General features: G+C 44.8%; 1 protein-coding gene across 1 annotated transcript; it reads right to left on the bottom strand.

Annotated features, from left to right (window-relative positions):
- Positions 1-16,796: 16,796 nt before the first annotated feature.
- Positions 16,797-26,361, bottom strand: LOC140198262 (lymphotoxin-alpha-like). Its single transcript, XM_072259318.1, has 4 exons — positions 26,119-26,361; positions 25,296-25,332; positions 23,126-23,191; positions 16,797-20,708 (listed from the first exon to the last, which is right to left on the bottom strand). Exons 1-4 carry the CDS (start codon positions 26,302-26,304, stop codon positions 20,293-20,295), a joined length of 705 nt encoding a protein of 234 aa, XP_072115419.1. The 5' UTR covers positions 26,305-26,361; the 3' UTR covers positions 16,797-20,292.
- Positions 26,362-27,996: the final 1,635 nt, after the last annotated feature.

Raw genomic sequence — 27,996 nt, 5'->3', positions numbered from 1 at the left:
CAAAAATCTCACCTGGACTGTACACACCAGCTGTATGGTAAAGTAAAGCACAACAGTGTCTGTTCCACCTCAGGCGACTGAAGAGGTTCAGCATAAGTCCCCAAATCCTCAAGATCTTCTACAGGGGTACCATTGAGAGTATCGTGACTGGCTGTATCACCAAAAAGAGAAAATCTATGGATGCTGGAAATCCGAGCAGCACGTGTCGACTGTACTCTTTTCCCAGATACTACCTGGTCTGCTGAGTTCCTCCAGTGTTTTGTGTGTGTTGCTTGGTTGTATCAGCACCTGGTATGGGAACTGCACCAGTCTCAATCGCTGGGCACTGCAGAGAGTGTACAGACAGCCCAGCGCATCTGTGGATGTGAACTTCCCTCTACTGAGGACATTTACAGCAGCAGGTGCATAAAGGAGGCCTGGAAGATTACCGGGGATACCAGTCACCCCAACCATAAATCGTTTCAGCTGCTGCCATCTGGAAAATGGTAGCACAGGCTATGGGACAGCTTCTTTCTACAAGCCATCAGACTTTTAAATTCACATGTCTGTACATTGCAATGGAGTCATAATGTAGATTTTTATTCCCTCACATTGTGGGGATGGATGTAAGATTTAAATAAATTCAATTCAATGATTCAGGAACCGATTCTTCCCTTCAATGATCCCACGAACACTACCTCACTGTTCGTGTTTTGCCCTCGTTATTTATGATTTAATTCATAGTAATTTTAAGTACAGAGTTGCATGTGAGTCCAAAAGTTGAGATCCAGGAGTGCAGGCCTGAAGGTGAGTTGTGAGGTTGCTACTCAGAGGTTGGTGAAATTTGAGCGGTCAGTAAAGTCCAAAGTCAACCACCGAATATCTGTGAGTCTGAGAGTCCGGGCCCAAGGACTGGATGCCCAGAAGTGGCCTGTCCTAGCGTTCATGCCAGTCTGTGTCTGCGACTGGGTTGTTGGGTGGGGGTGGGGTTGTTTCACTGTTGTTGTCGTGTTTTGTTTCGTTGTAGTTGCTTGTGTTGTTCTATTGAGCATGATGGACGTGCTACACTGGCTGCCCCCCACCCCACACATCCTGAGGTTGCATTGGTTGGTAGCACAAATGACACGTTTCACAGTATGTTTTGACGTACGCTTACTGGTCCTCCGTTGGTCAGGGTCGGCTACGGATGTTGCATCCTGGCTGTCTGATATGCAAGCCTGGGCGGTAAGCTATGGGGAACAAGCTGTTGCCCATGCAGCAGGCTCCTCCTCTCCGTGCAGCTGATGAATCCAAAGGAACACCGGAGACTGATACAGTTTTGGCACCAGTGGCATTGCAGGAGTTATCAGTCAGAGCTCAGCTCAATGTAATACTGCCTTTGGGACTTCAGCTCTGGATGTTTCGTTGGTGTTCACTTCCAAAGCCTTCCTCAGGAGTGGCTTTAGCCGCAAGGCAGCAAAGGTTTCAGATCAGTTTTCCATCTCTTAGATCAGCTGCCAACCCCAGCTGATGAGCCCAATCTGCCCGGAGCAACTGTTTTCAAGGTGCTTGTAACCTGCCTTTATCTCTTCTTCAGTTGAATCGGTTCGACTGGGCTTAGTAGCCAAGCCGTACGTGAAGGCCAGGAGCTGGACTTGTTGGTCAGCAGCTATTTGAGACACAGGCCATTAAGAACATTTAGTAGGCTCACGTGTTTATTCGGTGCTGTGTGATATGGCATGGTCTTTGACCGTGATTGGTTTTAGCAAATTTTTCTACAGAAGTGGTTTGCCATTGCCTTCTTCTGGGCAGGTGACCCCAGTCATTATCGATACTCTTCGGAGACTGTCTGCCTGGCATCACTGGTCGTATAACCAGGATATGTGATCTGCACCAGCTGCTCATATGACTATCCACCACTTGCTCCCATGGCTTCATGTGACCCAGAATGAGGGCTAAGCAGGTGCTACATCTTGGCCACGGGTGACTTACAGGCTAGCGGAGGAAAGGAGCGCCTTACACCTCTTTTGGCAGAGGTGTGTCTCCACCCTGACATCTAACTAATAGGTAGGGGGAGTTTATCCACCCTTCTCCCCCCCCAGTAAGAAATACCTACATCAATAGTTCCTTAACTTTAGCCAATAGCTCCCCCACTTTGCACAATCTCCTTCCACCACCATCCTGACTAATCCAACGAAATTCGGCAATCGGTGGAGAACTGTTGAACATCCTCCTGTTCCAAGATCTTAAGAGTGTGCTCTTAGTCACCACCGTACCCATCTGTGGATCAGATTCATCTTCCTCCTGTATGTAGTCAATAACCAGGTGCAAGGCACGGGAAGTGGCCCACAACTCTCCCCATGACATCGCAGAGTGCAGTCTGGAGCCGTTCTCTCTCAGTTAAGCTCCAATCCATTCTTTCCAGTTCCCAAAGACCACCGTTCTGTGGACAAACTCTTCCTGCCTTCATGGCCAGTATGTTTCCTCAGCTAGTATTCCTGACACAACACTGAGAGGGGTGGATTGCTCCAGATATGGGAATTTTGGGAAAGGCACAAACGGGTTTTAGGCTCATCATATGAAGAGTGTTTGAGGGCTCTGGGCCTGTATTCACTAGAATTCAGAAGAATGAGGGGTGACCTGATTGAAACCTATCAAATATTGAAAGGCATTGATAGAGTGGATGTGGCAAGGATATTTCCTACAGTGGGAGAATCTCGGATCAGAGGACACAACCTCAGAATAGGGAACATCCTTTTAAAATGGAGATGAGTAATTTCTTTAGCCAGTGTTACATACCCCGTGGGTATCTCGTGACTGTCTCATGACCATGACGTAATTGAGTATCTTGTGAGCATGATGTCATTGTCTTGTGATGGTGGGGTGATGTAATTTTCCAGCCAGTGTGAGGTCATGTGATGGCATGTTCCAACAGGTATATATAAGGGAGACACTTGTTCTGACGCAGGGTTAGATCGATAGTCAGTTCGTTAGTTAGTTTGGCTGCGCAGTTTCGTTTTGAAGTGGAGTTTTTGCTTTCTATTGTAGGGACCAAAAACCATTGTGCTGGCAGTTTCACCAATCGCTGCTGGTTCTGGTTTGTTGCATCTTTGATTTACCTTTGCAGTCTAGTTGGAGAGTGAAGACTTCACCGAACTATGGGAACCCGAAGGATTGAGTAAAGTTGGTGTCATTCGGCAGTTTTGTTAAGGATCGACCTTATTGTATCTTCATTCAGGAATAGTGACCTGCATCTGAGATAACCCCTGCAAGACCAGGAAGGTTTGTACAGTGTTCACCCTCCTGCAAAAAGGTCAGTTCCTTTAAGCCGTTTCATTTCCTTCGTCGTGAATCCTTTGGGACAGGGCATATCTCGGCTGGGATCGACAGTCATGTCACGTCTTCGAAGAAATCAGTTTCAGGGAAGTCTCTCCTTACTGACTGTATAAATCACTTGGACTTTCGAATTTACCACCTTAAGACTGTGTTTGAATTTACCACTTTAAGAACTATCCCAGAGTTTGGCTGTTTGTTAAATTGTCATATAGCAGTTAACTTCTGGTTAAGTTAGTCACTTGTTTACTTTTCACTTTTATTCAGCAGAGTTTAATAAATGTTTATGTTTGTTTATAAAACCTGGCTCCATTTTATATTCATTGTTGCTAGCCACATAACACCAGAGAGTGGTGAATTTGTGGTATTCATTGCCACAGGTGGCTGTGAAGGACATATCATTCAGTATATTTAAAGAGTAAGGATGTCAAAGGTTATAGAGAGGAGGCAGTAGCCTGGGGCTGAAAGACAAATTCGATCAGTCATAAGTTAAGATAATATATGATATAGGAGCAGAATTAGGCCACTTGGTCCATCGAGTCAGCTATGCCATTTTATCATGGCTGATCCATTTTCCCTCACAGCTCCAATCTCCTGCCTTCCCCACATATCCCTTCATGCCCTGACCAATCGAGAATCCATCAACCTCTGCCTTAAATGCTCGTACAGATTTGGCCTGCACTGCTGATTGTGGCAAAGAATTCCACAGATTCACCACTCTCTGGTGAAAAAAGATCCTTCATGCTTTGGCCAAAAAAAGATCCTCCTTATCTCAAAGTTACCAGATACTACCTTGAGATCACAAACAAGAGAAAAACTGTAGACGCTGGAAATCCGAGCAACACACACAAATTTTGGAGGAACTCAGCAGGCCCGGCGGCATCTATGGAAACGAGAACAGTCACTGTTTTGGGCCGAATCCCTTTGGCAGTACTGGAGAAAAAAAGATGTAAAACATAATGATAACTTCATTGTAAAAACAGACTCTTTTGCGTCCATTGTCACACTAGAGAAGCGAAATGACTCAGAAGATTGTAATTCTTCATCATTCACTTTATCAGGATTGTCCTAAGGCCTAGGCCTAAAATCGTCCTCTTCCACCTCACATTTCCTCTTCAAAAGTCACCACACTGGCCTGTCTTTAGAATGAAAATTTTCCTCCAATTTTATACCACACCGGTTCACCTCGATAAGTCAGTCAGAGAAAGTTGGCAGAGATAATTCAGGAGGCAGACTCAACCAGATAAACACAGTCCTACTCTGTGCTGCCATTCTGGGCTGAGAGATCTCTAACAAGATTGCTAACAGGGCTGCGCAGACACTGCCCATCATGGCAAGCCCCAGCGTCACATGTCACCGGAAGTTCAAAAGACAATGTTCATTTTTTCAAATCGCAATCCCTCGCAGAACCCCTAGTGACCTCTTGCAGAACCTGAGGGTTCCGCAGAACCCAGGTTGAGAAACACTGGATTGGACTATTGAAATTTTAAACCGTTTTGACAGAATGCTAATTTTGGCATCAAAGCACTTGACTCCAGCAAATGCGTTCTGACCAGTATTACCAAACAAAACTTTATTTCCCATCAAGATACACTATGTGATGGTAATGATAAAATACTTTTGAAATTGACAAACAAAGGTTTTAGTTTAACATTAACTCTGACAAAACATCTGTCCAATTGGAAGAAGCAACACCTACAATTAAAAACACATCCTTACAGTCTGCACTATATAACAAAATTCCATAAGGGATCACAGTTAAGGCAAGCAGCTAGAGAACTTTGTTAAAGACATCCACGTGAAACATGAATATAGGCAGCCCAGCTCAACTAAGCGTTGTCTAGTCTTGTTAAAAAAAAAAATAATGCTTAGAAAACATTTGCCTTACCCTCCCCAACTCTGGAATAAGTAGCAATTAAAATTTCAAACAGATTATAGAGATCATTATTTTTCAACTGTCCTTAAGAGGGAACACTTTTTAGTACTAACCAAACACTTACTCAACCCTCTACACACTTTTTTTTAATCAGTAAGAGTTATGAAAAATTCTCAGAAATCTCAACAACTCTGAATAAAGCAACACTTGAAATTTAAAGCTCCTTCTTATATTCTCCATTAGCGAAGCCTTTGGTAGATGTAAGTCATTCTGTTCTTGTTTCTGGCCTACTGGAGATTCTGGTGGGGTATCCTCTGAAATAAAACTTTGCACTCCTGTATTTTCTTATTTTCTTATCAGCTGTCCTTTTGGTTCTTTGATTAACTCTCCACTGTCGACTCTCCAGTCTCTGTACATGCTTTGGTAGTTGTGAGATGATCTTAAGTTTTCCTGTCTCCCTTTTTTTGTATCTCTCTTTCTCTTTCAATGGGTCTTCACCGGTTATTCTTTATTTGTGTCTACATTTATTTGATCGGTCTGCTGATGACTTTGGGACCATCTTAACAACTTCACTGCCGGTTGTGTGATGGTGATAACATTCCTCACTTTCTAAAGAAAAAGTTGCCCAAGTTTTGTACTCACTAACTCAACTGGATAGTAGCTTGTAAATGTAATTTAAATATACAGAAATAAAGTGGTTATTTATTTTTCTGTTAAAACACTGATAGTAACTCATTTGGGATTGACACGTAATAAACGTACTCTCAGATCAGGAGGAGTAAATCTTTACTCACATTTCTGGACATCAAAATATCAGTCTTCTACCATGACAGCCACATGCTCTCCTGTCACTTTTCATTTCCATTGCAACCACATAAGCAGTTTGAAAAACTTGATTGGTCTCTAAAATGTGTTGCGTGGCAATAATGACAGAGGTGTATAAGATGATGAGAGGCATTGATCGTGTGGATAGTCAGAGGCTTTTTCCCAGGACTGAAATGGTTGCCACAAGAGAACACAGGTTTAAGGTGCTGGGGAGTAGGTACAGAGGGGATGCCAGGGGTAAGTTTTTTACTCAGAGAGTGGTGAGTGCGTGGAATGGGCTGCTGGCAACAGTGGTGGAGACGGATAAGATAGGGTCCTTTAAGAGGCTTTTGGATAGGTACATGGAGCTTAGAAAAATAGAGGGCTATAGTTAAGCCTAGTAATTTCTAAGGTAGGGACATGTTCAGCACAACTTTGTGGGCCAAAGGGCCTATATTGTGCTGTAGGTTTTCTATGTTTCTTAAGTGTTAGGGACAGCGGTTCATTGTCATAACAAATGTACAAATTGTATTAAAAATAGCCCTATGAACTTAAAATGAGTTTTAAAAGTTCTTGTCAGAAAATACAGACTAAAAGTTTCAAGAATTTAATATTTATTATTACAGTACTTTACTTTGAAGACAAAGTTACAGAGTCTGGGTAGGGAACAAGCCCAAAATACTGAAATTCTGGCAGATTCAAGTTTTTAACTGTCTTAAAAATTAAGAAAATATTATTTATAAAGCATACTGAAAAAAGGTCAGAGTTACGATTATCTAATTTTTAAACCTACAGTACTTGCCTTTGTAAAATCTAATTTTTCTTGAAAAGTTACCCTAATTAAAGAATCGCCCTCATACGGATTAAATGATTACACTGTGCATTCACGTCGAACAAGGTAAAATGATAACCATAAAACATATTAGGCTATTCAGCCCATCAAGTCTGCTCCACCATTGATTTATGATCCCTCTCAACCCCATTCTCCTGTCTTTTCCCTGTTACCCATATTAATCAAGAACCTATCAATCTCCACTTTAAATATAACTAATGTCTTGGTATGTTAGACTACAATATAACTTCCATCGAATCATTGCCCTCTGACTAAAGGCATTCATTTTTGTCTCTGTGCTAAACAGACGTCCTTCAATTCTGAAGCTGTGCCCTCTGTTCCTAGACTCCCCCACTACAGGAAACATCCTCAACACATCCACTCTTCCCAGTCCCTTCCATATTTGGTAGATTTCTCATTCTTCTAAACTCCTGCGAGTTCAGGCCCAGGGTCATAAAATATTATACCTTTCATTCCATGGACCATTCGTGTGTACCTCCTCCCGACCCTTTCCAATGCTCGCACATGCTTTCTTAGATACGGGACCTAAAAACTACTCACAATACTCTAAATGTGGTCTGACCGATGCCTTTTAAAGCATTAGCATCACATTCCTGGGGTTATACTCTAGTCCTTTCAAACTGAATGCTAACATTGTATTTGGTTTCCTTACCACCGGCTCAACCCGCAAGTTAACTTTAGGGAATCCTGCACCAGGAATTCCATGTTCTGATTTCCGATTTCTAATTCGCTCCCCGTTTAGAAAATAGTCTCCGCCTCTCTTTCTTCGAACGGAGCGCATTACAAAGCAGAATCAAGTGTAACAGCAACAGAGAAAGTGCAGTGTAGAGAAACAAGAAGCTGTAAGATCATAACGACGTAGGTTATCTGTCTTATCGAGTGATTTTTGTGTTCCCCCCCCCGCCCCCCGCCCCCCGCACTTATGGATAGAAAGCTAACTCTGCAACTGGATCCAGTTGGTTGCTCGGATGCCTTGTAACGTTTCTTCGTGTCCTATCCACAGTCAACACTGCCACCTAGCGTCGTACCATCAGCATGCACGGATCTGTGACACTCGCTCAACTCGCCCAAATCATTGAGTGTCTGAACAACTGATCCAGGCAGCACAGAAGGCAGACCCACCAACCCCATTTTATTCACACCGATCAACTTTATTTGTTACATACATTTACATTAATAGGAATTTGTTGTGATGTGTTGGTCAGAGTGTGACATGTAGAAAAACAACAATATTCAATAATTATAAAGAATTATGTTAAAATAAAGATAGTTTAAAGTACATTTATGTAATAAAATGTGCATAAATATATAAATACCTGTATGTACAGTGCTTACAATGTGAACGGCATTATAAGTTGTTTTTAAAAATGCAAACAACAGGAATTCCGCAGATGCTGGAAATTCAAGCAACACACATCAAAGTTGCTGGTGAATGCAGCAGGCCAGGCAGCATCTCTAGGAACAGGTACAGTCTCTGCAGATGCTGGACTGTACCTCTTCCTAGAGATGCTGCCTGGCCTGCTGTGTTCCCCAGCAACTTTGATGTGTGTTGCTTATAAGTTGTTTAAAGTGTTTACAGTGCAGTGACTGAGTTCTAAGTTAAAAAGTAAATTTATAATCAAAGTACCTGGATGGACAGATAGATACTTTATTGATCCCAAAAGAAATTAGTGTCACAGTAGCATTACAAGTGCACAGATATAAATTTTAGAAGAGAAGTAGAAAGAATACAGTCTAACAGGAGGGGTCATCACTTCCCTGACTATAGGTTGACTCATTATAGAACCTAACGGCCACAGGTAAGAGTGGCCTCATATAGCGCTGTTTGGAGCAGCACCGTATATATGACACCATATACAACCATGCGATTCATTGTCTTGCGGGCATACTCAATAAATCTCTAGATCGATAACCATAACAGAGCCAATGAAAGATTGGGTCAACTTGGACGTTCAAAAGACAATAAACTGTGCAAACACAAAAAGAAAAAAATACTGATAATAATAAATAAATATTTCAAATTTCAAGATCATGAGATGAAGAGGCCACAAAAATGAGTCCATAGGTTGTGGGAAAGTTTCAATGATGGGTCGAATGACGTCAAGTGAAGTTATCCCCTCTGGTTCAAGAGCGTGATGGATGAGTGGAAATAACTGTTTCTGGATCTGGTGGTGTGAGTTCTGAGGCTCTTGTACCTTCTCACTGGTACAAGAGCCTCTTACTCAATTTCAGCAAGACCGAAGAGCTGATCACTGACTTCAGAAGTGAGAGAAACCAGAGGCCATGAGCCAGTTCTCACTGGAGGAACAGAGGTGGAGAGGGCAGCAGCGAGGAGAGAGAGCATCCTGGGCGTTGGGGGTCCCTGATGATGAATGTTTCATGGAGATGTGCTCCGTGGTAAGAAGGGCTTTGCCAGTGAAGGACTGGGCTGTATCCACTACTTTTTGTAGGATTTTCTATTCAAGGGCATTGGTGTTTCCATACCAGTCCATATATTCTCCACTACACATCTACAGACGTTTGCCAATATTTTAGATGTTATGCTGAAACTCTGCAAACTCCTAAGGAAGAAGAGGTGATCCTCTGCTTTCTTTACAATTGCACATGTGTTGGGTGCTGGACAGGTTCACTGAGACAGGACACCCAGGAATTTAAAGTCACTGACCCTCTCCACCTCTGTTCCTCCAGTGAGAACTGGCTCATGGCCTCACTCCTGAAGTCAGTGATCAGCTCTTCGGTCTTGCTGAAATTGAGTAAGAGGCTGTTGCTATGGCACCACTTAGCTAGATCTTCAATGTCCCTCCTATATGCTGATTCATCACCACTTTTGATTCGGCCCATGGTAGCATATTTGAATATGGCATTGGAGCTGTACTTAGCCACACAGTCTAAGTGTAAAGTGAGTAGAGCAGGGGGCTAAGCACACAGCCTTGTGGTGCACCGGGCTGATGAAGATTGTGGAGGAGATGTTGTTACCAATCCAAACTGACTGGGCTCTGTATGTGAGGCAATCAAGGATCCAATTGCACAAGGAGGTACTGAGGCCAAGGTCTTGAAGTTATTGATTAATTTTGTGGAGAGGATGGTATTGAATTCTGAGCTGTAGTCAATAAAGAGCATCCTGATGTATGCAAGTTTGTTATCCAGATGTTCCAAGCTGAGTGAACATAGAACATAGAACATAGAGTAGTACAGCACATTACAGGCTCTTCAGCTCACAATGTTGTGCCGACCCTCAAACCCTGCCTCACGTATAACCTCCCCCCCACCTTAAATTCCTCCATATACCTGTCTAGTAGCCTCTTAAACTTCACGAGTGTATCTGCCTCCACCACTGACTCAGGCAGTGCATTCCATGCACCAACCACCCTCTGAGTAAAAAACCTTCCTCTAATATCCCTCTTGAACTTCCCACCCCTTACCTTAAAGCCATGTCCTCTTGTATTGAGCAGTGGTGCCCTGGGGAAGAGGCGCTGGCTATCCACTCTATCTATTCCTCTTAGTATCTTGTATTACTCTATCATGTCTCCTCTCATCCTCCTTCTCTCCAAAGCGTAAAGCCCTAGCTCCCTTAATCTCTGATCATAATGCATACTCTCTAAACCAGGCAGCATCCTGGTAAACCTCCTCTGTACCCTTTCCAATGCTTCCACATCCTTCCTATAGTGAGGTGACCAGAACTGGACACAGTACTCCAAGTGTGGCCTAACCAGAGTTTTATAGACCTGCGTCATTACCCCGTGACTCTTAAACACTATCCCTCGACTTATGAAAGCTAACACCCCATAAGCTTTCTTAACTACCCTATCTATCTGTGAGGCAACTTTCAGGGATCTGTGGACATGTACCCCCACATCCCTGTGAAGAAGCAATGAGATGGCATCTGCTGTGGACCTGTTGTGCTGGTAAGCAAACTGGAATGACTCAAGTCGCTTCTCAGGCAAGCGTTGATATGTTTCATCACCAAACTCTCAAAGCACTTCCTTACTGTGGATGTGAATGATAGATGATTGTCACTAAGGCAGGTCACCACGTTCTTCTTGGGCACTGGTGTAATTGAAGCCTGCTTGAAGCCGGTGGGAACCTCAGACTGCTGAAGCAAGAGGTTAAAGTTCTCCACCCCAGTTGATCAGTAGTGGTCAGGTATTCTGTCTGGGCCGGGTGCTTTTCATGGATTCACCCTCCTGTACGGTAATACTGTAGATAGAGGGGTTGGGGGCTAACTGGAACAGTTGATTAGATTAACTGCCTGGGGGAAGAAACTTTTATGATGGCATGAAGCTTTTGTTTTAATAGCTTTATAGTGCTTTCCAGAAGGGGGTGTTTGGAAAAGGCAGTTTGCTGGGTGGTAAGTGTCTGTAATGATCTTTTTCTGTCCAAATCCTTGCATTGGATACATGTCCTGCTGTGATCTTATTGGGTTCAGAAGTTAAGTGGTTTTGTTGCAACTTTATAAAACTCTGGTTAAGCTACATGTGGAATATTGCATACAGTTCAGTTCGCCTCACTACAGGAAGGATGTTGAGGCTTTAGAGAGGGTGCAAAAGACATTTACTGGGATGGTGCCTGGTTTAGAGGGCATGTGCCACCATGAGGGACTGGATAAACTTGGGTTGTTTTCTCTGGAACGCCAGTAGCTGGGGGAAGATCCGATAGAGGTTTATAAGATTATGAGAGGCATAGACAGAGGGTAGAAATGTCTAATACTAGAGGGCATGCGTTGAAGGTGAGAGGAGGTAGGTTCAAAGGGGATGTGAGGGTAAGTTTTATTACTTAGAGAGTGGTAGATGCCTAGAGTGCACTGCCTTGTATGGCAGCAGAGGCAAATACATTCGAGGATTTAAAAAGACATTTGGAAAGGCACAGTTGGAGGAATATGGACATTGTGTAGGTAGGAGGGATGAGCATTGTTTTTGGCGGGGGGGGGGTTCATTTACTTTTTAGCTGGTTTGGTCACTTGGGATGCTGTGAGATAATAATGATCAGGAACTTGAATTCTCCCCCGGTCCCATCAACACACTCCCACCACCAAGATTACACCACCAACCTCAGCATGAGGGGCTAATACAGCAGCCAATTAACAGCACATGTGAAAACAAAGAATGACAAACACCTGATGTGCAAAAGTAGACAAATTGTGCAAATATATAAAAACTTAAATAAGTAAATAAATAATACTGTGAGTTTCAGTCCTTGGAAGTGAGCCTTTAGGTTGTGGAATCAGTTAAGAATTGAGGTGAGTGAAGTTATTTATGCTGGTCCAGGAGCCTGATGGTTGTAGGGTAATACCTCACTATGGCTATGCACCTTGTGGTCTACCTGCGCCGCATTTTCTCAGTAACTATAACACTTTATTCTGCATTCTGTTATTGTTATACCTTGTACTACCCCAAAGCACTGTTGTAGATAAATGATCTGCATGAATCGATCAGTATTGATCTGTAAGACAAGATTTTCACTGTGCCTTGAGTTCAGTTCTGGTTCCCTCATTATAAGAAGGATGTGGAAGCTTTAGAGAGGATGCAGATGAGATTTACCAGGATGCTGTCTGGATTAGAGAGCACGAGGCTGAGTGAGCTTGGGCTTTTCTTTTTGGAGTGAAGGAGGATGAGAAGTGACTTGATAGAGGTAAATATAAGATCAGGGGCAAAAGTAGAGTGGATAGCTAGGGTGGACTTGGCTAATATGGAAGGGGGGGCATTATTTCAACGTGATTGGAAGAAAGTATAATGGGGCTGTCATAGGTAGGATTTTTTATACAGAGAGGGGTGGGTGCATGCCACACGCTGCCAGGGTTCGTGGGAGAGACAGATAGATTAGCAACTTTTAAGAGGCTCTTAGACAGGAACATGGATGAAAGAAAAATGGAGGGCTATGTGGAAGGGAAGGGTTAGACTGAATTTCCCTTTCCTCTTTTAACTGTCCATCTCCCCTCTCCATTCTCCAGGGACTCAAGTACATTCTTCATGGAGATGACTGTGCAATGACTTGAGACTAACTGCTGTGAATTCTAGAATACTGTAGTATAAGGTTTCATGTTTATTTGTTACGTGTGCATTGATACATTCAGTGAAACCACACAATCACAAGTGCAGGATCTCTGGCACTGAGTCTGGTTCTGCAGTGCAGAAGGGAGGCTGGAAGTGTGGTAGTGATAGGGGACTCGGTAGTTAGAGGTACAGAAAGGAGGTTCTGTGGTTGTGACAGAGACTCTCGGATGGTTTGTTGCCTCCCGGGTGCCAGGGTCAGGGATGAATCTGATCGCTTGCGTGACATTCTGAAGTCGGAGGGTGATCAGCCAGATCTGATGGTACACATCAGTACCAATGACATAGGAAGAAAGAGTGAGGAGGTCCTGGACAGTGAGTATAGAGAGCTTGGTAGGAAGTTAAAAAGCAGGACATCAAGGCTAGTAATCTCAGGATTGCTACCTGTGCCACGTGCCAGTGAGGGTAAGAATAGGATGCTCTGGCGGATGAACAAGTGGCTGAGGAACTGGTGTAGGGGGCAGGGTTTCAGATTTCAGGATCATTGGGACCTCTTCTGGGGCTGGTGGGACCTGTACAAGAGAGACGGGACCAATATCCTTTCAGGGAGGTTTGTTAGCGCTTTTGGGGAGGCTTTAAACTAGATTTGCAGGGGAATGGGAGCCAGAGTGCCAGAGCAGATAGTGGAGCAGGGGTGAAAATAAATGATGTTAAAAGTTCATGCAAAGTCACAAATAGAAGGGTTGTGTGTGGTGGCAGTAATCTTCTGAGGTGTAGATATTTCAATGCAAGGGGTATTGCGGGGAGGGCAGATGAGCTGAGGGCATGGATTGACACATGGAATTATGACATTATAGTCATTAGTGAAACATGGCTACAGGAGGGGCAGGACTAGCAGCTTAATATTCCAGGGTTCCGACGTGATAGAGGCAGAGGAATGAAGGGTGGCAGGATGGCATTGCTTGTCAGGGAAAATATTACAGCAGTGTTCAGGCAGGACAGATCAGAGGGCTTCTCTATCGAGGCCATATGGGTGGAGTTGAGAAACAGGAAAGGTATGACCACACTAATGGGGTTGTATTATAGATCACCCAATAGTCAGCAAGAATTGGAGGAGCAAATCTGCAGAAAGATAGCAGACAACTGCAGGAAACATAAAGTTGTGATAGTAGCGGATTTTAATTTTCCATATATTGATTGTGACTCCCATACTGTTAAAGGCCTAGACAGGTTAGAGTTTGTAAAATGTGTTCAGGAAATTTTTCTAAATCATTATATAGAGGTACCAACTAGAGAGGATGCAATATTAAATCTCCTATTGGGAAACGAGTCAGGACAGGTGACGGAAGTGTGTGTAGGGGAGCACTTTGGTTCCAGTGATCATAACACCATTAGTTTCAACTTGATCATGGATAAAGATAGATCTGGTCCTTGGGTTGAGGTTCTAAACTGGAAAAAGGCCAAATTTGAAGAAATGAGGAAGAATCTAAAAAGTGTGGATTGGGACAGGTTGTTCTCTGGCAAGGGTGTGATTGATAAGTGGGAGGCCTTCAAAGGAGAAATTTTGAGAGTGCAGAGTTTGTATGTTCCTGTCAGGCTTAAAGGCAAAGTGAATAAGAATAAGGAACCTTGGTTCTCAAGGGATATTGCAGCTCTGATAAAGAAGAAGAGAGAGTTGTATGACATGTATAGGAAACAGGGAGTAAATCAGGTGCTTGAGGAGTATAAAAAGTGCAAAAAATACTTAAGAAAGAAATCAGGAGGGCTAAAAGAAGACATGAGGTTGCCTTGGCAGTCAAAGTGAAGGATAATTGAAAGAGCTTCTACAGGTATGTTAAGAGCAAAAGGATAGTAAGGGATAAAATTGGTCCTCTTGAAGATCAGAGTGGTCGGCTATGTATGGAACTAAAAGAAATGGGGGAGATCTTAAATGTGTTTTTTTTTTGTGTCTGTATGTAGTAAGGAAACTGGCACGGAGTCAATGGAAAGAAGGTAAACAAGTAGTGAGATCATGGAAACTGTACAGATTGAGGAGGAGGAGGTGCTTGCTGTCTTGCGGCAAATCACAGCAGATAAATCCCCAGGACCTGACAGGGTATTCCCTCGGACCTTGAAGGAGACTAGCGTTGAAATTTCAGGGGCCCTGGCAGATATATTTAAAATGTTGGCATCTACAGTTGAGGTGCCGGAGGATTGGAGAGTGGCTCATGTTGTTCAGTTATTTAAAAAAGGCTCTGAAAGTAATCCAGGAAATTATAGGCCGGTAAATTTGACATTGGTAGGAGGTAAATTATTGGAAGGAGTACTGAGAGATTGGATCTACAAGTATTTGGATAGACAGGGACTTATTATGGAGAGTCAACTTGTAACTAATGTGTTTCCTTAGTAAATAATGTGGCTTTGTGCGTGGTAGGTCATGTTTGACCAATCTATTAGAGTTTTTCGCAGGAGGTTACCAGGAAAGTGGATGAAGGGAAGGCAGTGGATGTTGTCTACATGGACTTCAGTAAGGCCTTTGACAAGGTCCCGCATGGGAGGTTAGTTAGGAAAATTCAGTCGCTAGGTATACATGGTGAGGTAGTAAATTGGATTAGACATTGGCTCAGTGGGAGAGGCCAGAGAGTGGTAGTGGAGGATTGCCTCTCTGAGTGGAGGCCTGTGACTAGTGGTGTGCCACAGGGATCAGTGCTGGGTCCATTGTTATTTGTCATCTGTATCAATGATCTGGATGATAATGTGGTAAATTGGATCAGCAAATTTGCTGATGATACAAAGATTGGAGGTGTAGTGGACAGTGAGGAAGGTTTTCAAAGTTTGCAGAGCGATTTTGACCAGCTGGAAAAATGGGCTGAAAAATAGCAGATTGAGTTTAATACCAACAAGTGTGAGGTATTGCACTTTGGTAGGACAAACCAAGGTAGAACATACGGGGTAAATGAGGAGTGCAGTAGAACAGAGGGATCTGGGAATACAGATAAAAAATTCCCTAAAAGTGGCGTCACAGGTAGATAGGGTGGTAAAGAGAGCTTTTGGTACATTGGCCTTTATAAATCAAAGTATTGAGTATAAGAGTTGGAATGTTATGATGAGGTTGCATAAGGCATTGGTGAGGCTGAATTCCAGGATTTGTGTGCAGTTTTCATCACCAAATTACAGGAAGGATATTAGTAAGGTTGAAAGAGTGCAGAGAAGGTTTACAATGATGTTGCCGGGACTTGAGAAACTCAGTTACAGAGAAAGGTTGAATAGGTTAAGACTTTATTCCCTGGAGCGTAGAAGAATGAGGGGAGATTTGATAGAGGTATATAAAATTATGATGGGTATAGATAGAGTGAATGCAAGAAGGCTTTTTCCACTGAGGCAAGGGGAAAAAAAAACCAGAGGACATGGGTTATGGGTGAAGGGGGAAAAGTTTAAAGGGAACATTAGAGGGGGCTTCTTCACACAGAGAGTGGTGGGAGTGTGGAATGAGCTGCCAGATGAAGTGGCAAATGCGGGCTCACTTTTAACAACTAAGAAAAACATGGACAGGTACATGGATGAGAGGTGTACGGAGGGATATGGTCCAGGTGCAGGTCAGTGGGACTAGGCAGAAAAATGGTTTGGCACAGCCAAGAAGGGCTAAAAGGCCTGTTTCTGTGCTGTAATGTTCGATGGTTCTATGGTTCTATGTGCTGGGGGCAATCCAGCAAATGTTGCCACACATACCAGTGCCAACATAGCATGCCCTCAACTTACCAGCCCTAAGCCATACGGTCTTTGGAATGTGGCACCCAGAGCGAACCCATGCAGTTACGGGAAGAAAGCCGAGGGAACTGAACCTGGGTTGCTGCCTCTGTACAACATGACAGTAACCACTATGATACCAAGCAGCCCTGTAATGGACCAGCAAATATTGCCACGACGTGATGGTGTAATCACTGAATAAGCCTCCTTTGATAAAAGGAGAAAAATAACTGAAGCATTGACAGCGAGTTTTCACTTTGTAGCAAAATACTTTTATTGAACAGAAATAAATAAATATAATACCTATGGTTAAATATTCTCTGATATAACCCCACTGTGCAGAGCGAACCAGCACAGTGGATTTACTTGATATCCCAGGCCATGTTTTAACATAAAACATCACATTTTTTATGTCCTTCCGACAGAGAGAGGGGCCATTTAACCCATCAGCCTGATGCTAGCCCACATGACATTCTCAATATTGCAATCCGTTCTCTCCTGCTCAAACCTGCACACCAGATTCTATCATTCACCTACTCACCAGGGGCAAATTACCTCCTTACCCACATTTTTGGGGGTTGTAAGCACCAGGGGAAAACCCATACAATCATTCCTAGATAGCACAGGAGATCACGATTGAACCCAGGGCAGTGCCACTACCTGCCACACCACTGTGCTGCCTGTAGCCTTAAGAAGAGGAAAAGATGTGTGTGACCACACTGAAGATCTTGCCTGAGGCTCTCCATCGGTCCTAGTTGGCCGTGTGATATTGAGAGCAAGTTGTTGTCCCTTGCAGTAGACTCCCCCTCTCCACACAGCTGGTGAGTCCAAAGGAAGGCAGATACAGTTGGGCAAAGTAGCATAGCAGAAGTTGCCAAGTCAGTGTTGAACTCAACATAGGACTGCCCGAGATGCAAAAGTCTTAGGCACATATATATAGCAAGGGTGCCTAAGGCTTCTACTCCTGCTGCCTCAAAGAATAAGAAAATTTCATGACATATGTGAGTGATGATAAACCTGATTCTGATATGGTTCTCCGTTGTGGACTGAGTGGGAAGGGGGCAGGGAGAGGGGAATCGTGGTTGGGAAAGGGGGAAGGGAGAGGGGAATCGTGGTTGGAAAGGTGACAGGGAGAGGGGAATCATGGTTGGGAAGGGGGAAGGAGGAGTCAGCACTGCAATACAGAAGCACCAGTCTGTATTGATCAATAAACCAATTGCTTGGCATCAAATGACTTTGCCTGGTATCTCAGGACTGGATGTGTCCGCACCTATGCCACCCCCTGCCCTTGGCACTCCTTCCCTGGCACCTGTCTCACACCCCTCCCACAGCGCTCCACCCTCACCATTCCCAATATCCTTTGCTCCCACCAGATCTACAAACTCGCTCTCTTCTCCACTTTGACAAATACAGTACTGTGCAAAAGTCTTGGGCCCACTGGTTATACTGTATGCATGAGCTTACGGCTTTTGCACAGTTCTGTATAAAACTCTGATTAGGCCCCTTCTGGAATATAACATTCATTTCTGGTCATTACAGGAGGGATGTGCAGGCTTTGGAGAGGGTAAAAGACGTTAACCAGGATGTTGCTGGATTAGAGGAAAGGTTGGAATTTCTTGGGTTTCTTTCTCTGGAGTGGCGTAGGCTGCAGGATGAATAGACAGAAGTTTATAAGATTATGAGAGGCATAGATAGAGAAGACAGTTGGTATCTTTCTCCCCAGAGTCAAATGCCTAATACCAGAGGGCAGGCATTTAAGGTGCGGGGGCGCGTTCAAATGACAAGTCTTTTTTACCCAGAGTGTGGTGGGCACTTCGAATGTGCCATCTGGCAAGGTGATGGAGGCAGATACAACAAAGGTGTTTAATAGGCAGAGATACAAGGGGTCATCAGGTTAAATAGTTGGGCACAACTTGCTGGGCTGAAGCACCAGGTCGTGTGCTGAACTGTTCCATGTTCTATATTGGAACAGGAGATTGGAGCAAATCAAATTATGTGATCTTGCAATAAAGGTTTTTTTTCCAATACAGTGGGGATGGAGGGGAAAGAGGGCTTGATTAGTGACTGTTACTAAACTGCATGGAAGCAACGGCAAAAATAGGGCGAGACAGAGAAACGTTCACTTCATCTACACACAAGAATTTCTGTAGAAACTCCGGAGCAGCACATGCAGAATGTGGAGGAGCTCAGCAGGTCAGGCAGCATGAATAAACAGTTAACATTTCCGGCTGAGGGCCTTCATCAGGACTGGAAAGGAAGGGGGAAGAAGCCAGAATGAGAAAAGGTCACACAGGTTCTACGGAGAGGAATAAAGAGTCAACTCATGAAATGCTGACTTATTATTCCTCTCTGTGGTTGCTGTCTGACCTGCTGAGAACCTCCAGCATCCGGTGTATGTGTCACAATTGATCTATCAGCTGTCCACTTGCAAGCTTGCTACTCTGTTCCGTTCAAGCGTGTAGACTCCTGCTTACCAAACAGACTCTAGTTTCCTGGGTGTTTCTTAGCAGACCAAATAAAAAAAAATTCCCCACTCACCTCCTCCCATAAATTACATTCAATTCGTGTTCAGTGAAGCAATAATTGAAAAATGGTGACACCCCCTGGTGCGAGGAATTACTATAAATACATTCCAAGAGCGTCTGCCAGCTGCCGACCCTACCAGCCCAGAACAGTGCCAGTTATCTCCGAGTTCAGGCTGGTGACTTGGAAGGTGCTGGACTTCCGAGCTTAGTGTCTGCCTGGAGGTGGGCTTCCATTCCTCCTTGGGTTGTCTGGGAACCAGCGCAGACATAGCGTGAACACTTCCGGATGAAATTCCGGAGTGGGAATTTTAAGGTGCAATGGTAGAGGGATAATAAATCAGTCATGATGGAGTGGCAGAGCAGAACTGATGGGCCGAATGGCTAATTCTGCCCTATGTCTTATGGTCTAATGGTCCTATGGGTGGGGAAGGATTTGTTCTTTCCTTATCTTATTTTTTGAGAATTCCAAGGCATGAAAGGAGATTGCTCCAAGTCTCATATCTATGATGGGGGACCATCCTCTACTTTAGTAGAGGCTGTAAGCTCATAGTTTTAAGCTTTCTTGTGAGCCTCTACCTCCATCAGTCGATCCCCTACTTCCTCTCCTTAACTCATCTCCCTCCTGGATCTCCCTGTATCTCCCTGGAGGGGATACACTTTCCACCAGGAGCCAGTTATGTTGCATCCCTAGATTATACACCATAAGGTCATATGACATAGGAGCAGAATTAGGCAGTTCGGCCCTACAAGGCTGTTCAACCATTTGATTATGTCAGTTTTCTTTCAATCCCATTATCCTATTGTTGCTATGTACCTGATGCTCAGGGAGTCCTTCACTAACGTGTTGGTTTAAAGGGTCCTGGTTAGACCAGAGATAGAGCACAAGGCCCCCCGAGTTCGTTCTGACTAATGACCTCCATTTACACCAACCTGGATTCTACCCACAAAGAAAGGGCAATTTGCAGAGGCCAATTACATCGGGGTACGGGAAACCAGGGCACAAGCAGAATGTACAGGCAACCCTGGAGGTCGGGATCGAGTCCAGGTCTCCGACATTGCGAAGCAGCCGCTCTATCCACTGTGCCACCAGTGTCGCATGGATGTCCTTGAGTTAATTTAATGTGATACATGTGCAGATACTTTCCTCAAAGTTGCAAATTCTCCTGGTAAAGCCTGCACGCCGTGGGACTCAAAACCTGAGCATCAGGGGCCCATCTCAACTCCACCCCATCACAAAGCAAACACTCCAAAGAAGGTCTTGCCTTCCTTTGTGTCCAAGTATGTGACCACCTGCTTGGGAACCCTGGAGAAGATCCTGTCGCCGGCCTCCAGTTCGAAGATGGCACCCTGGTAGGAGGTCTTGAACCAGGGGTCACTGTAATGCTGCTGGTGGCAGACGGACTTGGTGGCTTTCAGGAGGATTGTCTCCTCTGGGTAGGAAGGCGAGAGCTTGTGCATGTCATGGCTGAGGAAGATGGTGTTCCCATTGCACTCCCTGGCATAGAAGACCACTTGGGTGTAGATGAAGTATAGGCCGGGCTGCTGGATCAAAAGGCTGTTGTTGGAGAACTCGATGCCATACGAGAAGGCAATGCCAACATCATCCTGCCAAATCAACTCCTTGAACCGGCCCTTGTCGGGATTTGCTGTGGATTGGTAAAATCCATTAGACCGTAAGACATATGAGCACAATTAGGCCACTCAACCCATGAAGTCTTCTCATGTATAATTTATTTCCCCTGTCAACCCATATAGACCATAAGACCATACAATATAGGAGCAGAATTATGCCATTTGGCCCAACGAGCTTGCTGCACCTTTTCATCTTGGCTGATCCATTTCCCTCTCAGCCCCAATCTCTCCATATCGCTTCATGTCCTAACTAATGAAGAATCTATCAACTTCTGCCTTAAATATACCCACAGATTGACCTCCCTCTTCCTAAAGAAATTTCTCCTCATCTCCATTCTAAATGGGCATCCCTCTATTCTAAGGCTGTCCTCCAGTCTTCGACTCCTGTACCATAGGAAACTACTTTCCTCATATAATCTATCAAGGTCTTTTAACATTTGATAGGTTTCAATGAGCTCCCCGCCCCCCATCAGTCTTCTGACTTCCAGTGAGTACAGACTCAAAGCCATTAAACCCTCCTCATACGATACCCCTTTCATTCCCAGACTCAATTCATGAATCTCCCTTGAACACCAGGCCCTAGCGGCCAACCGAAAAAGGTTCCCTTCATTCCCACTTTTTCCCTCCTTCCAATCAGTTACACACCATCCATGCTAGTGTCTTTCCTGTAATACCATGTGCTCTTAATCTGTTAAGAAGCTTCATGTGAGGCATCTTGTCAAAGGTTTTCTAAAAATCCAAGTACCCAACATCTACCGATTCTCCTCTGTTCATCCTGCTTGTTATTTCTTCAAAGAATTCCAACAGATTTGCCAAGTAAGATTTTCCATTAAGGAAACAATGCTGACTTTAGCCTATTTTATCATGCGTCACCACGTACCCTCAAATCACATCCTTAACAATCAACACCAACATCTTCCCAACCACTGAGGTCAGACTGGCTGGCCTATAATTTCTGTTTTCTGTCTCTCTCCCATCTCGAACAGTGGAGTGACATTTGCAATTGTCCATTCCTCCAGAAGCATGCCAGAATCCATTGATTCTTGAAGGATCATTACAAATGCCTCCACAATCTCTTCAGACACCTCTTTCAGAACTGTGGGGTGTACACCATGTAGTCCAGGTGACTTATCTTCCTTCAGACCTTTCAGTTTCCAAAACACCTTCTCCCTAGTAATGTCAACTTCACTCATTTCTGCCCCTTGATGCCCTGAAACTTCCAGAATCATGCTGATATCTTCCACGGTGAAAACTGATGCAAAAACTTATTCAGTTCATCTGCCATATCATTGTCTCCCATTTCGACCTCTACAGCATCATTTTCCAGCAGTCCGTATCTACTCTCACCTCTCTTTTACACCTCATACATCTGAAGAAACTTCTGGAATCCCTTTTAATATTATTGACTAGCTTGGCTTTGTATTCCATCTTTACCTTCTTAATGACTTGTTTGTTGCCTTTTGTTTGTTTTGAAAAGCTTCACAATCTTCTAACTTCCCTCTAATTTCTGCTCCATTACATATCCTCCCTTTGGCTTTTAAATTGGCTTTGACTTCTCTTGACAGCCATGGTTGCATCATCCTGCCTTTAGAATACTTCTTCTTTTCTGGGATGTATCTATCCGCACCTTCCAAATTTCTCCCAGAAACTGCAGCCATTGCTATTCTGCTGTCATCCCTGCTAGTTTTCCCTTGCAATCAATTATGGCCAGTTCCTCTCTCATGCTTCTGTAATTTCCTCTACTCCATTGTAATACTGATATATTTGACTTTTAGTTTTTTTCTTCTCAAATTGCAGGGTAAATTTTATCACATTATGATGACTGGCTCCTAAGGGTTCCTTGAACTTAAGCTCTCTAAACAATTCCGGTTCATTGCACAACAACCAAATCAGAATAGCTGATCTCCTAGTGGGGTCAAATACCAGCTGCTCTGGAAAAACACCTCCTAGGCATTCTACAAATTCTCTCTCCACACTACCAACCACCACTATTTTATCATTTCCTGTCAGTCACCTTATAGACTGACACTCCTGTGCCCAGCGTCACTATATGGACATAAAATCAAACTATATATAAGCTAACTTATGTATGTATATTTATTATGTTTTTATTGTTGTATTCTTTATCTTATTGTTTTATTGTGCTGTATTGGATCTGGAGTAACGATTATTTCGTTCTCCTTTACACTTATTTACTGGAAATGCTATTAAACAATCTTCAATCTCGAAAAATATTCGCTGCCAGTTTTGTTCTATCCCCAGTAGGGGCCAGATCAGTCCATCAGAGGCAAAGGATGGTCAATCCTATCACTCCATGGTCACAGCTGGCAGCTGTCTGCGGTAGCCATACTTACACTGATTAATGAAACCTCAACAACTGATATGCACCTACATAATAATAAATATGTATAATATAGTAATAGTTCCTTACCAGTGAGGTGAGCAGCGATTTTCCGTCTCGGGTCATCTCCCACCTGCTTAATGAGGTGAGGCAAGCCTACAGACAAGAGAGGTTTTGTCAGTGCTGGTGGGAGTAACTCGGAGTGAGAACACACAGAAACTGAGGGAGAGAGAGAGGGAGAGGGAGGGGTGAGAGAGTTGAGAGTGGCACTCTAAGTAAATTTATTATCAAAGTATGTACATATCACCATATAGAGCCCTAAGATAAATTTTTGCAGGCATTTATACAAAAATAAAGAAATACAATAGAATTTATGAGAGGCACAGAGAGACTGACAAATAGAGTGAGAGATAAAGAATGAGAAACACACAAGGTTCTGCAGATGCTGGAAAGCTTGAGCAACAAACACAAAATACTGGAGCAATTTAGTAGGTCAGGCAGCAGGCAGCATCTTTTGAGGGGAATAAACAGTCAACATTTCAGGCCAAAATCCTTCATCAGAACTAGAAAGGAAGGGGGAAGAAGCCAGAATAAGGTGTGTGTGTGTGTGTGTGAGAGAGAGAGAGAGAGAGAGAGAGAGAGAAGGGGGATGGGAGGAGGAGTACAAGTTGGCAGGTGATAGGTGAGGCCGGGTGAGGAGGAAAGGGAAAGGTAGGTGGGGGGGGGGGAGAAGTCGGATCTTGTAGGAAGCTGGGAGGCGAGAGGGAGGTAGTAAAGATAAAGGACTGAAAAAGAAGGAAATTGATAGGAGAGATCAGTGGATCATGGAAGAAAGGGAAGGAGGAGGGAAACCAGTGGGAGGTGATGGGCCAGTGAGAAGAAGAAGGGGTGAAAGGGTAACCAGAATAGGGAATGGAAAAACAGAGAGGGGGAGGGGGAGAAATTAAGAAAGTTAGGGTAATCGATGTTCATGCCATCAGGTTGGAGGTTACCCAGATGGAATATAAGGTGTTGCTCCTCTAGTGGCCTCAATGTGGCAGTAGAGGAGGACAAGGGGTGACATGTCGGAATGAGAATGGGAATGGGTGATCACTTCATAAAGAACGAGAGAGTGATGAAGATGGGAGAGAGATCATGAAAGAAAAAGAGATCGACTGATAAAGAGGGACATGAAGAAAGAGAGAGAGAAAGTTATAGATAAAGAAAGAAATGAAGAGGGAGAGAAGATAATGGAAGAGAGACAAGGGAGGGAGGGGGAGAATGACAGTGAACAGGAGAGAGTAAAGACAGGGACAAGATAGAAAAGGCGGAGCACAGAAAAGTGAGCAATTAAAGTGAAAAAAGAAACAGTGAGAGATAAAGAGATGAACAGAAAGATAGAGTTGAACAGAGGTAAAGATGGGCAGTGTGAAAGAGAGGGAGGGAAAGAGAAATAATCTGAGAACATTTGAGGGAAAGAATTGGAACAGAAATACAGAGAGAAGGTGGGAGAGAGATGATGAGAGGGAGGGCGGAAAGAGGGGAAAAAAGGAGGCAGGAAAATTTAAGTGGGGGAATTAGAGAGAGTGAAAGAGGTTGGAGTACAAAGAAAGAGAGGAGGTGGTAGAGAAGAAGTAGAGAACTGACAAAGAGCAGCGGAGAGGCTTGGGAGAGAGAGGAAGACTAGAGGGACAGAGAGACTGGGCGTGGCTGGGGGACAGAGAGGGATGGACAACAGGCAAAGGGACAGGATGGAGAGGGATCTCCCGACAGGAGGAAAAGATCTTCCCTGGTCCAGACAGATGGAGATCTCAGGAAAGTACGAAGGGAGATCTTGGGACGGGACAGAGAGAGAGAGAGAGATCCCGAAAGCCGATGGCGAAAGATTCTCGGGACCGGATGGAGAGATCACGGGAACGGGCAGAGGGAGATCCCAGTAACGGATGGAGAGAGATCCCGAGACCCGTCGGAGGGAGATCCGAGGACTGGACGGTGAGAGATGCCGAGATCAGCCGGAGGAGGAGAGATCCCAAGATTGGACAAGGAAGATCCCAGATTTGGACGGAGGAAGATCGCAATAACGAACAGAGGGGTTATCAGAAATGGACGGAGAGGGACCTTGTGACCGGACGGAGGGAAGTTCCAGGAATGTAAGAAGGGAGATCCCGAGACCAGACGGAGAGGCGATCCCGGGACAGGTAGAGGCATCCCAGTTCAGGAGAGAGAGAGAGATTCCGGGACTGTTGTGGGAGAGATCCGGAAATAGGTTACTCAACGTTACCTTGAGGAAAGCCGTCCGTCTCTCTCAGGACCGCCCTCTGTGGAAGAACCGAGAGAGCAGGGGGTCAGTACAGTCCGACATCCCTCAATTTGGAAAACTCGCGCACCCTTCCCCGTTGTTAACCGGAGCCTGACACGACCTTTCTCTCATTCACTCTCTGCAGATAATCGGCACAGCAAACTACCAACATAAACCCGACCCAGATCTGTCCCGTTCTAAACTGCCCCGGTTAACCCTTGAACAGCGACTGGACATAATCTGTCGTTCATCTGCTGAGAATTCTATCATGTTGTTAAAGGACTATTGAATGGTTACGATTATGGACTCTTGACCTCACCAACTATAGTGCCTCGTTATAACCTTGCACCTTATTGTCTGCCTGCACTTTCTCTGTAACTGTAACACTTTATTCTGGAGTCTCATTGTTTTCCCTTGTCCTACCTCAATAATGAGCTGTGTAATGAAATGATCTGGATGAACAGCGTGCGAGACAAGCTTTTCGCCGTACCTTGGTCCGTGTGACAATAAAGACCCAATTTACCAATTTCTTGACGCCCCCTCCCCTCTGATTTTAAACGCTCGCTTTTGTTTTCAGCTAAAGAGCCGGCAGCTTTGCGCACGAAATTCGCGGTGCGTTCGGCTCCCGAGGGAATTCAGCCAAATGCGGACGGCCGGACCCCTCCTGGCACCTTAAGGCGTAAATGGCAGGAAATTAGAGATGCTCGCGTGCTGAATCCCAGCGGGGTTGGACGCAAGACAAAATTACAGTAAAATTCAGGCGGAACCTAAATAATTCTATGTTTAACTGTTGGGGGATACATACCCCGTTTCCCTGTCCCGGTGTGGACGCTCCAACCACGCAGAATAACACATAGGAAGCCACGGCCGCCAAGCACAGCGCTGAAACAACGCAGACAATCTTTAGGAAGCGGCCGGCCGCGAAGCCCCGCTTTCCCACTGAGTCGTCAGTGCCGTTCTCAAGCTCGGCTAGCATCCTCTCACTGCTCATCGTCGCGGTTAGGTAGCAGGGATTTCCTGTCGCGTCTTCTCGCTCTCTCTCTCTCTCCGCCGAACTGCCTCTCAGCGGCGGCCGTGGGCTGCGGCGTCATTTTAAAGCATCGGCTGGGAATTACCCCCCGAGTCTCCGAGAATCGGTCAGAGGGTGTGCGCTACCCAGAGTGCGGAACCTTTGTGTGTGAAACAGAGAGAGAGAATGTGTGGGAGAGCGGGAGAGCGTGTCAGTGTGTGTGTGGGAGAGAGGCTCTGTTTGCGTGTGTGTGTTTCTGAGAGGGGTAATATGTGTGGGAGGGATACTGTGAGCGAGAGGGAAGCTGAGAGTGTGTGCGTACGAGAGGGGGTATAGTGAGTGTAGGGTGAGTGTGTGTGTGAGCGAGAGTGAGTGTGTGTGTGTATTTGTTATTGTGTGAGAGAAGGACCGAGCCTGTGTTTAAGAGAGAAAGGGGTCAATGTGCGAGAATGTTGCAAAAAGGCAGATTGTGTGCAATAGTTTCTGACAGTATGTGTGAATGACAAGAGGCAGAGAGTGTGAGGGAGGGGCAGTGTGTGAGTGAGAGAGAATGCATGTGCAGGGGAGGGGGAAGGGCAGTGAGTGTGGAAGGAGAATCTACATGTGTGTGAGAGAGGGTGTGTGCGTGTGTGTGAGAAAGTGTGGGAAAGGGCAAACTGTGAGATAGTGTCTGTGACAGTTTGTGTGAGAGAGTGAAAGATAGGGACAGAGTGTGAGAAAATTTGTGTGAGACGGGGACAGTGTGAGTGAGAGGAGAGAATATGTGTGTGATAGAAAGAAGGAATGTGTGTGTAAGAGAGAGAGAGAAAGAAAGGAGAGACTGCACGTGTGAGAAAGTGAGGGAGTGTGAGAGAGCGGGACAGTGTGTGTTTGAGACAGGAGGAGTGTGTGTGTGAGAGAGGGAGAGTGACTGTGTGTGTAAGACAGGGAGACCTTATGTGAGAAAGAGAGGGAGACTGTGTTTATGTTTGAGTGCATGTGTCTCAGGGAACAAGTAGGCCGGCTGGTGGCGCGGTGGCATCAGTGCCGGACTCCGGAGCGAAGGCTCCAGAGTTTGAATCCAAGTCGGGCCGCCCCCCGAGCACGCTTTCCATCCGTGCCGGGTTGAGCGTCGAACTAGCCACTCGGCCTCGTAAAAAACAACCGTTCATATCGTGACCCAGTTAATCCTGACACTATGCACCAGACAAGAACAGCTGACTGGTGCGACACGCTAGGAAGGAAGGAAGGGAACAAGTGTGTGTGTGTGACGGGGGTGGGGGGACAGTGCGATTCTCAGACAAGGAGAGCATCTGGAAACATGAGAGGCAGAGTGAGAGTGTAAGGAATGTGGGAGGGTGAAAGTGTCAGAGTGGCATGGATAGAAAATGAGAATATAGAAATGAGTGAGGGAATCAACAAGAAAGACTGAGCTGGAAAAACTGAGACAAAGTTTATGAAAGAGTATGGGAGGGAGAAAGTGACGGTGTAAGGTGTGAGAGATGGAGAGAGCCTCATTTTCAAACCATTCACCAAAATTCTATTATTCCCATGGTCCCAGATCCAAGCACAAAATGAGCCCCTCTATTCCTTACTGCAAGATTTACAATGGTCTGGGTCTCTCTACACCTCATCCAATACAACAGGTCACAGTGTGTAAAGTCACTTACTCACACAGCACTCCTTCAGTCCACC

Source organism: Mobula birostris, chromosome 5, assembly GCF_030028105.1.
Source record: "Mobula birostris isolate sMobBir1 chromosome 5, sMobBir1.hap1, whole genome shotgun sequence".
Lineage (NCBI taxonomy): Eukaryota > Metazoa > Chordata > Chondrichthyes > Myliobatiformes > Myliobatidae > Mobula > Mobula birostris.
This window is presented reverse-complemented; position numbering and strand designations above follow the sequence as displayed.

Excerpts from the sequence above, each read along its gene's own strand:
- LOC140198262 (XM_072259318.1), bottom strand. The coding sequence starts at position 26,304 with ATGAGCAGTGAGAGGATGCTAGCCGAGCTTGAGAACGGCACTGACGAC. Across the intron at positions 25,333-26,118 it reads CACCGGGACAGGGAAACGGG|AGGGCGGTCCTGAGAGAGAC; the intron begins GTATGTATCCCC and ends GTTCTTCCACAG. Across the intron at positions 23,192-25,295 it reads GACGGACGGCTTTCCTCAAG|GCTTGCCTCACCTCATTAAG; the intron begins GTAACGTTGAGT and ends TCTTGTCTGTAG.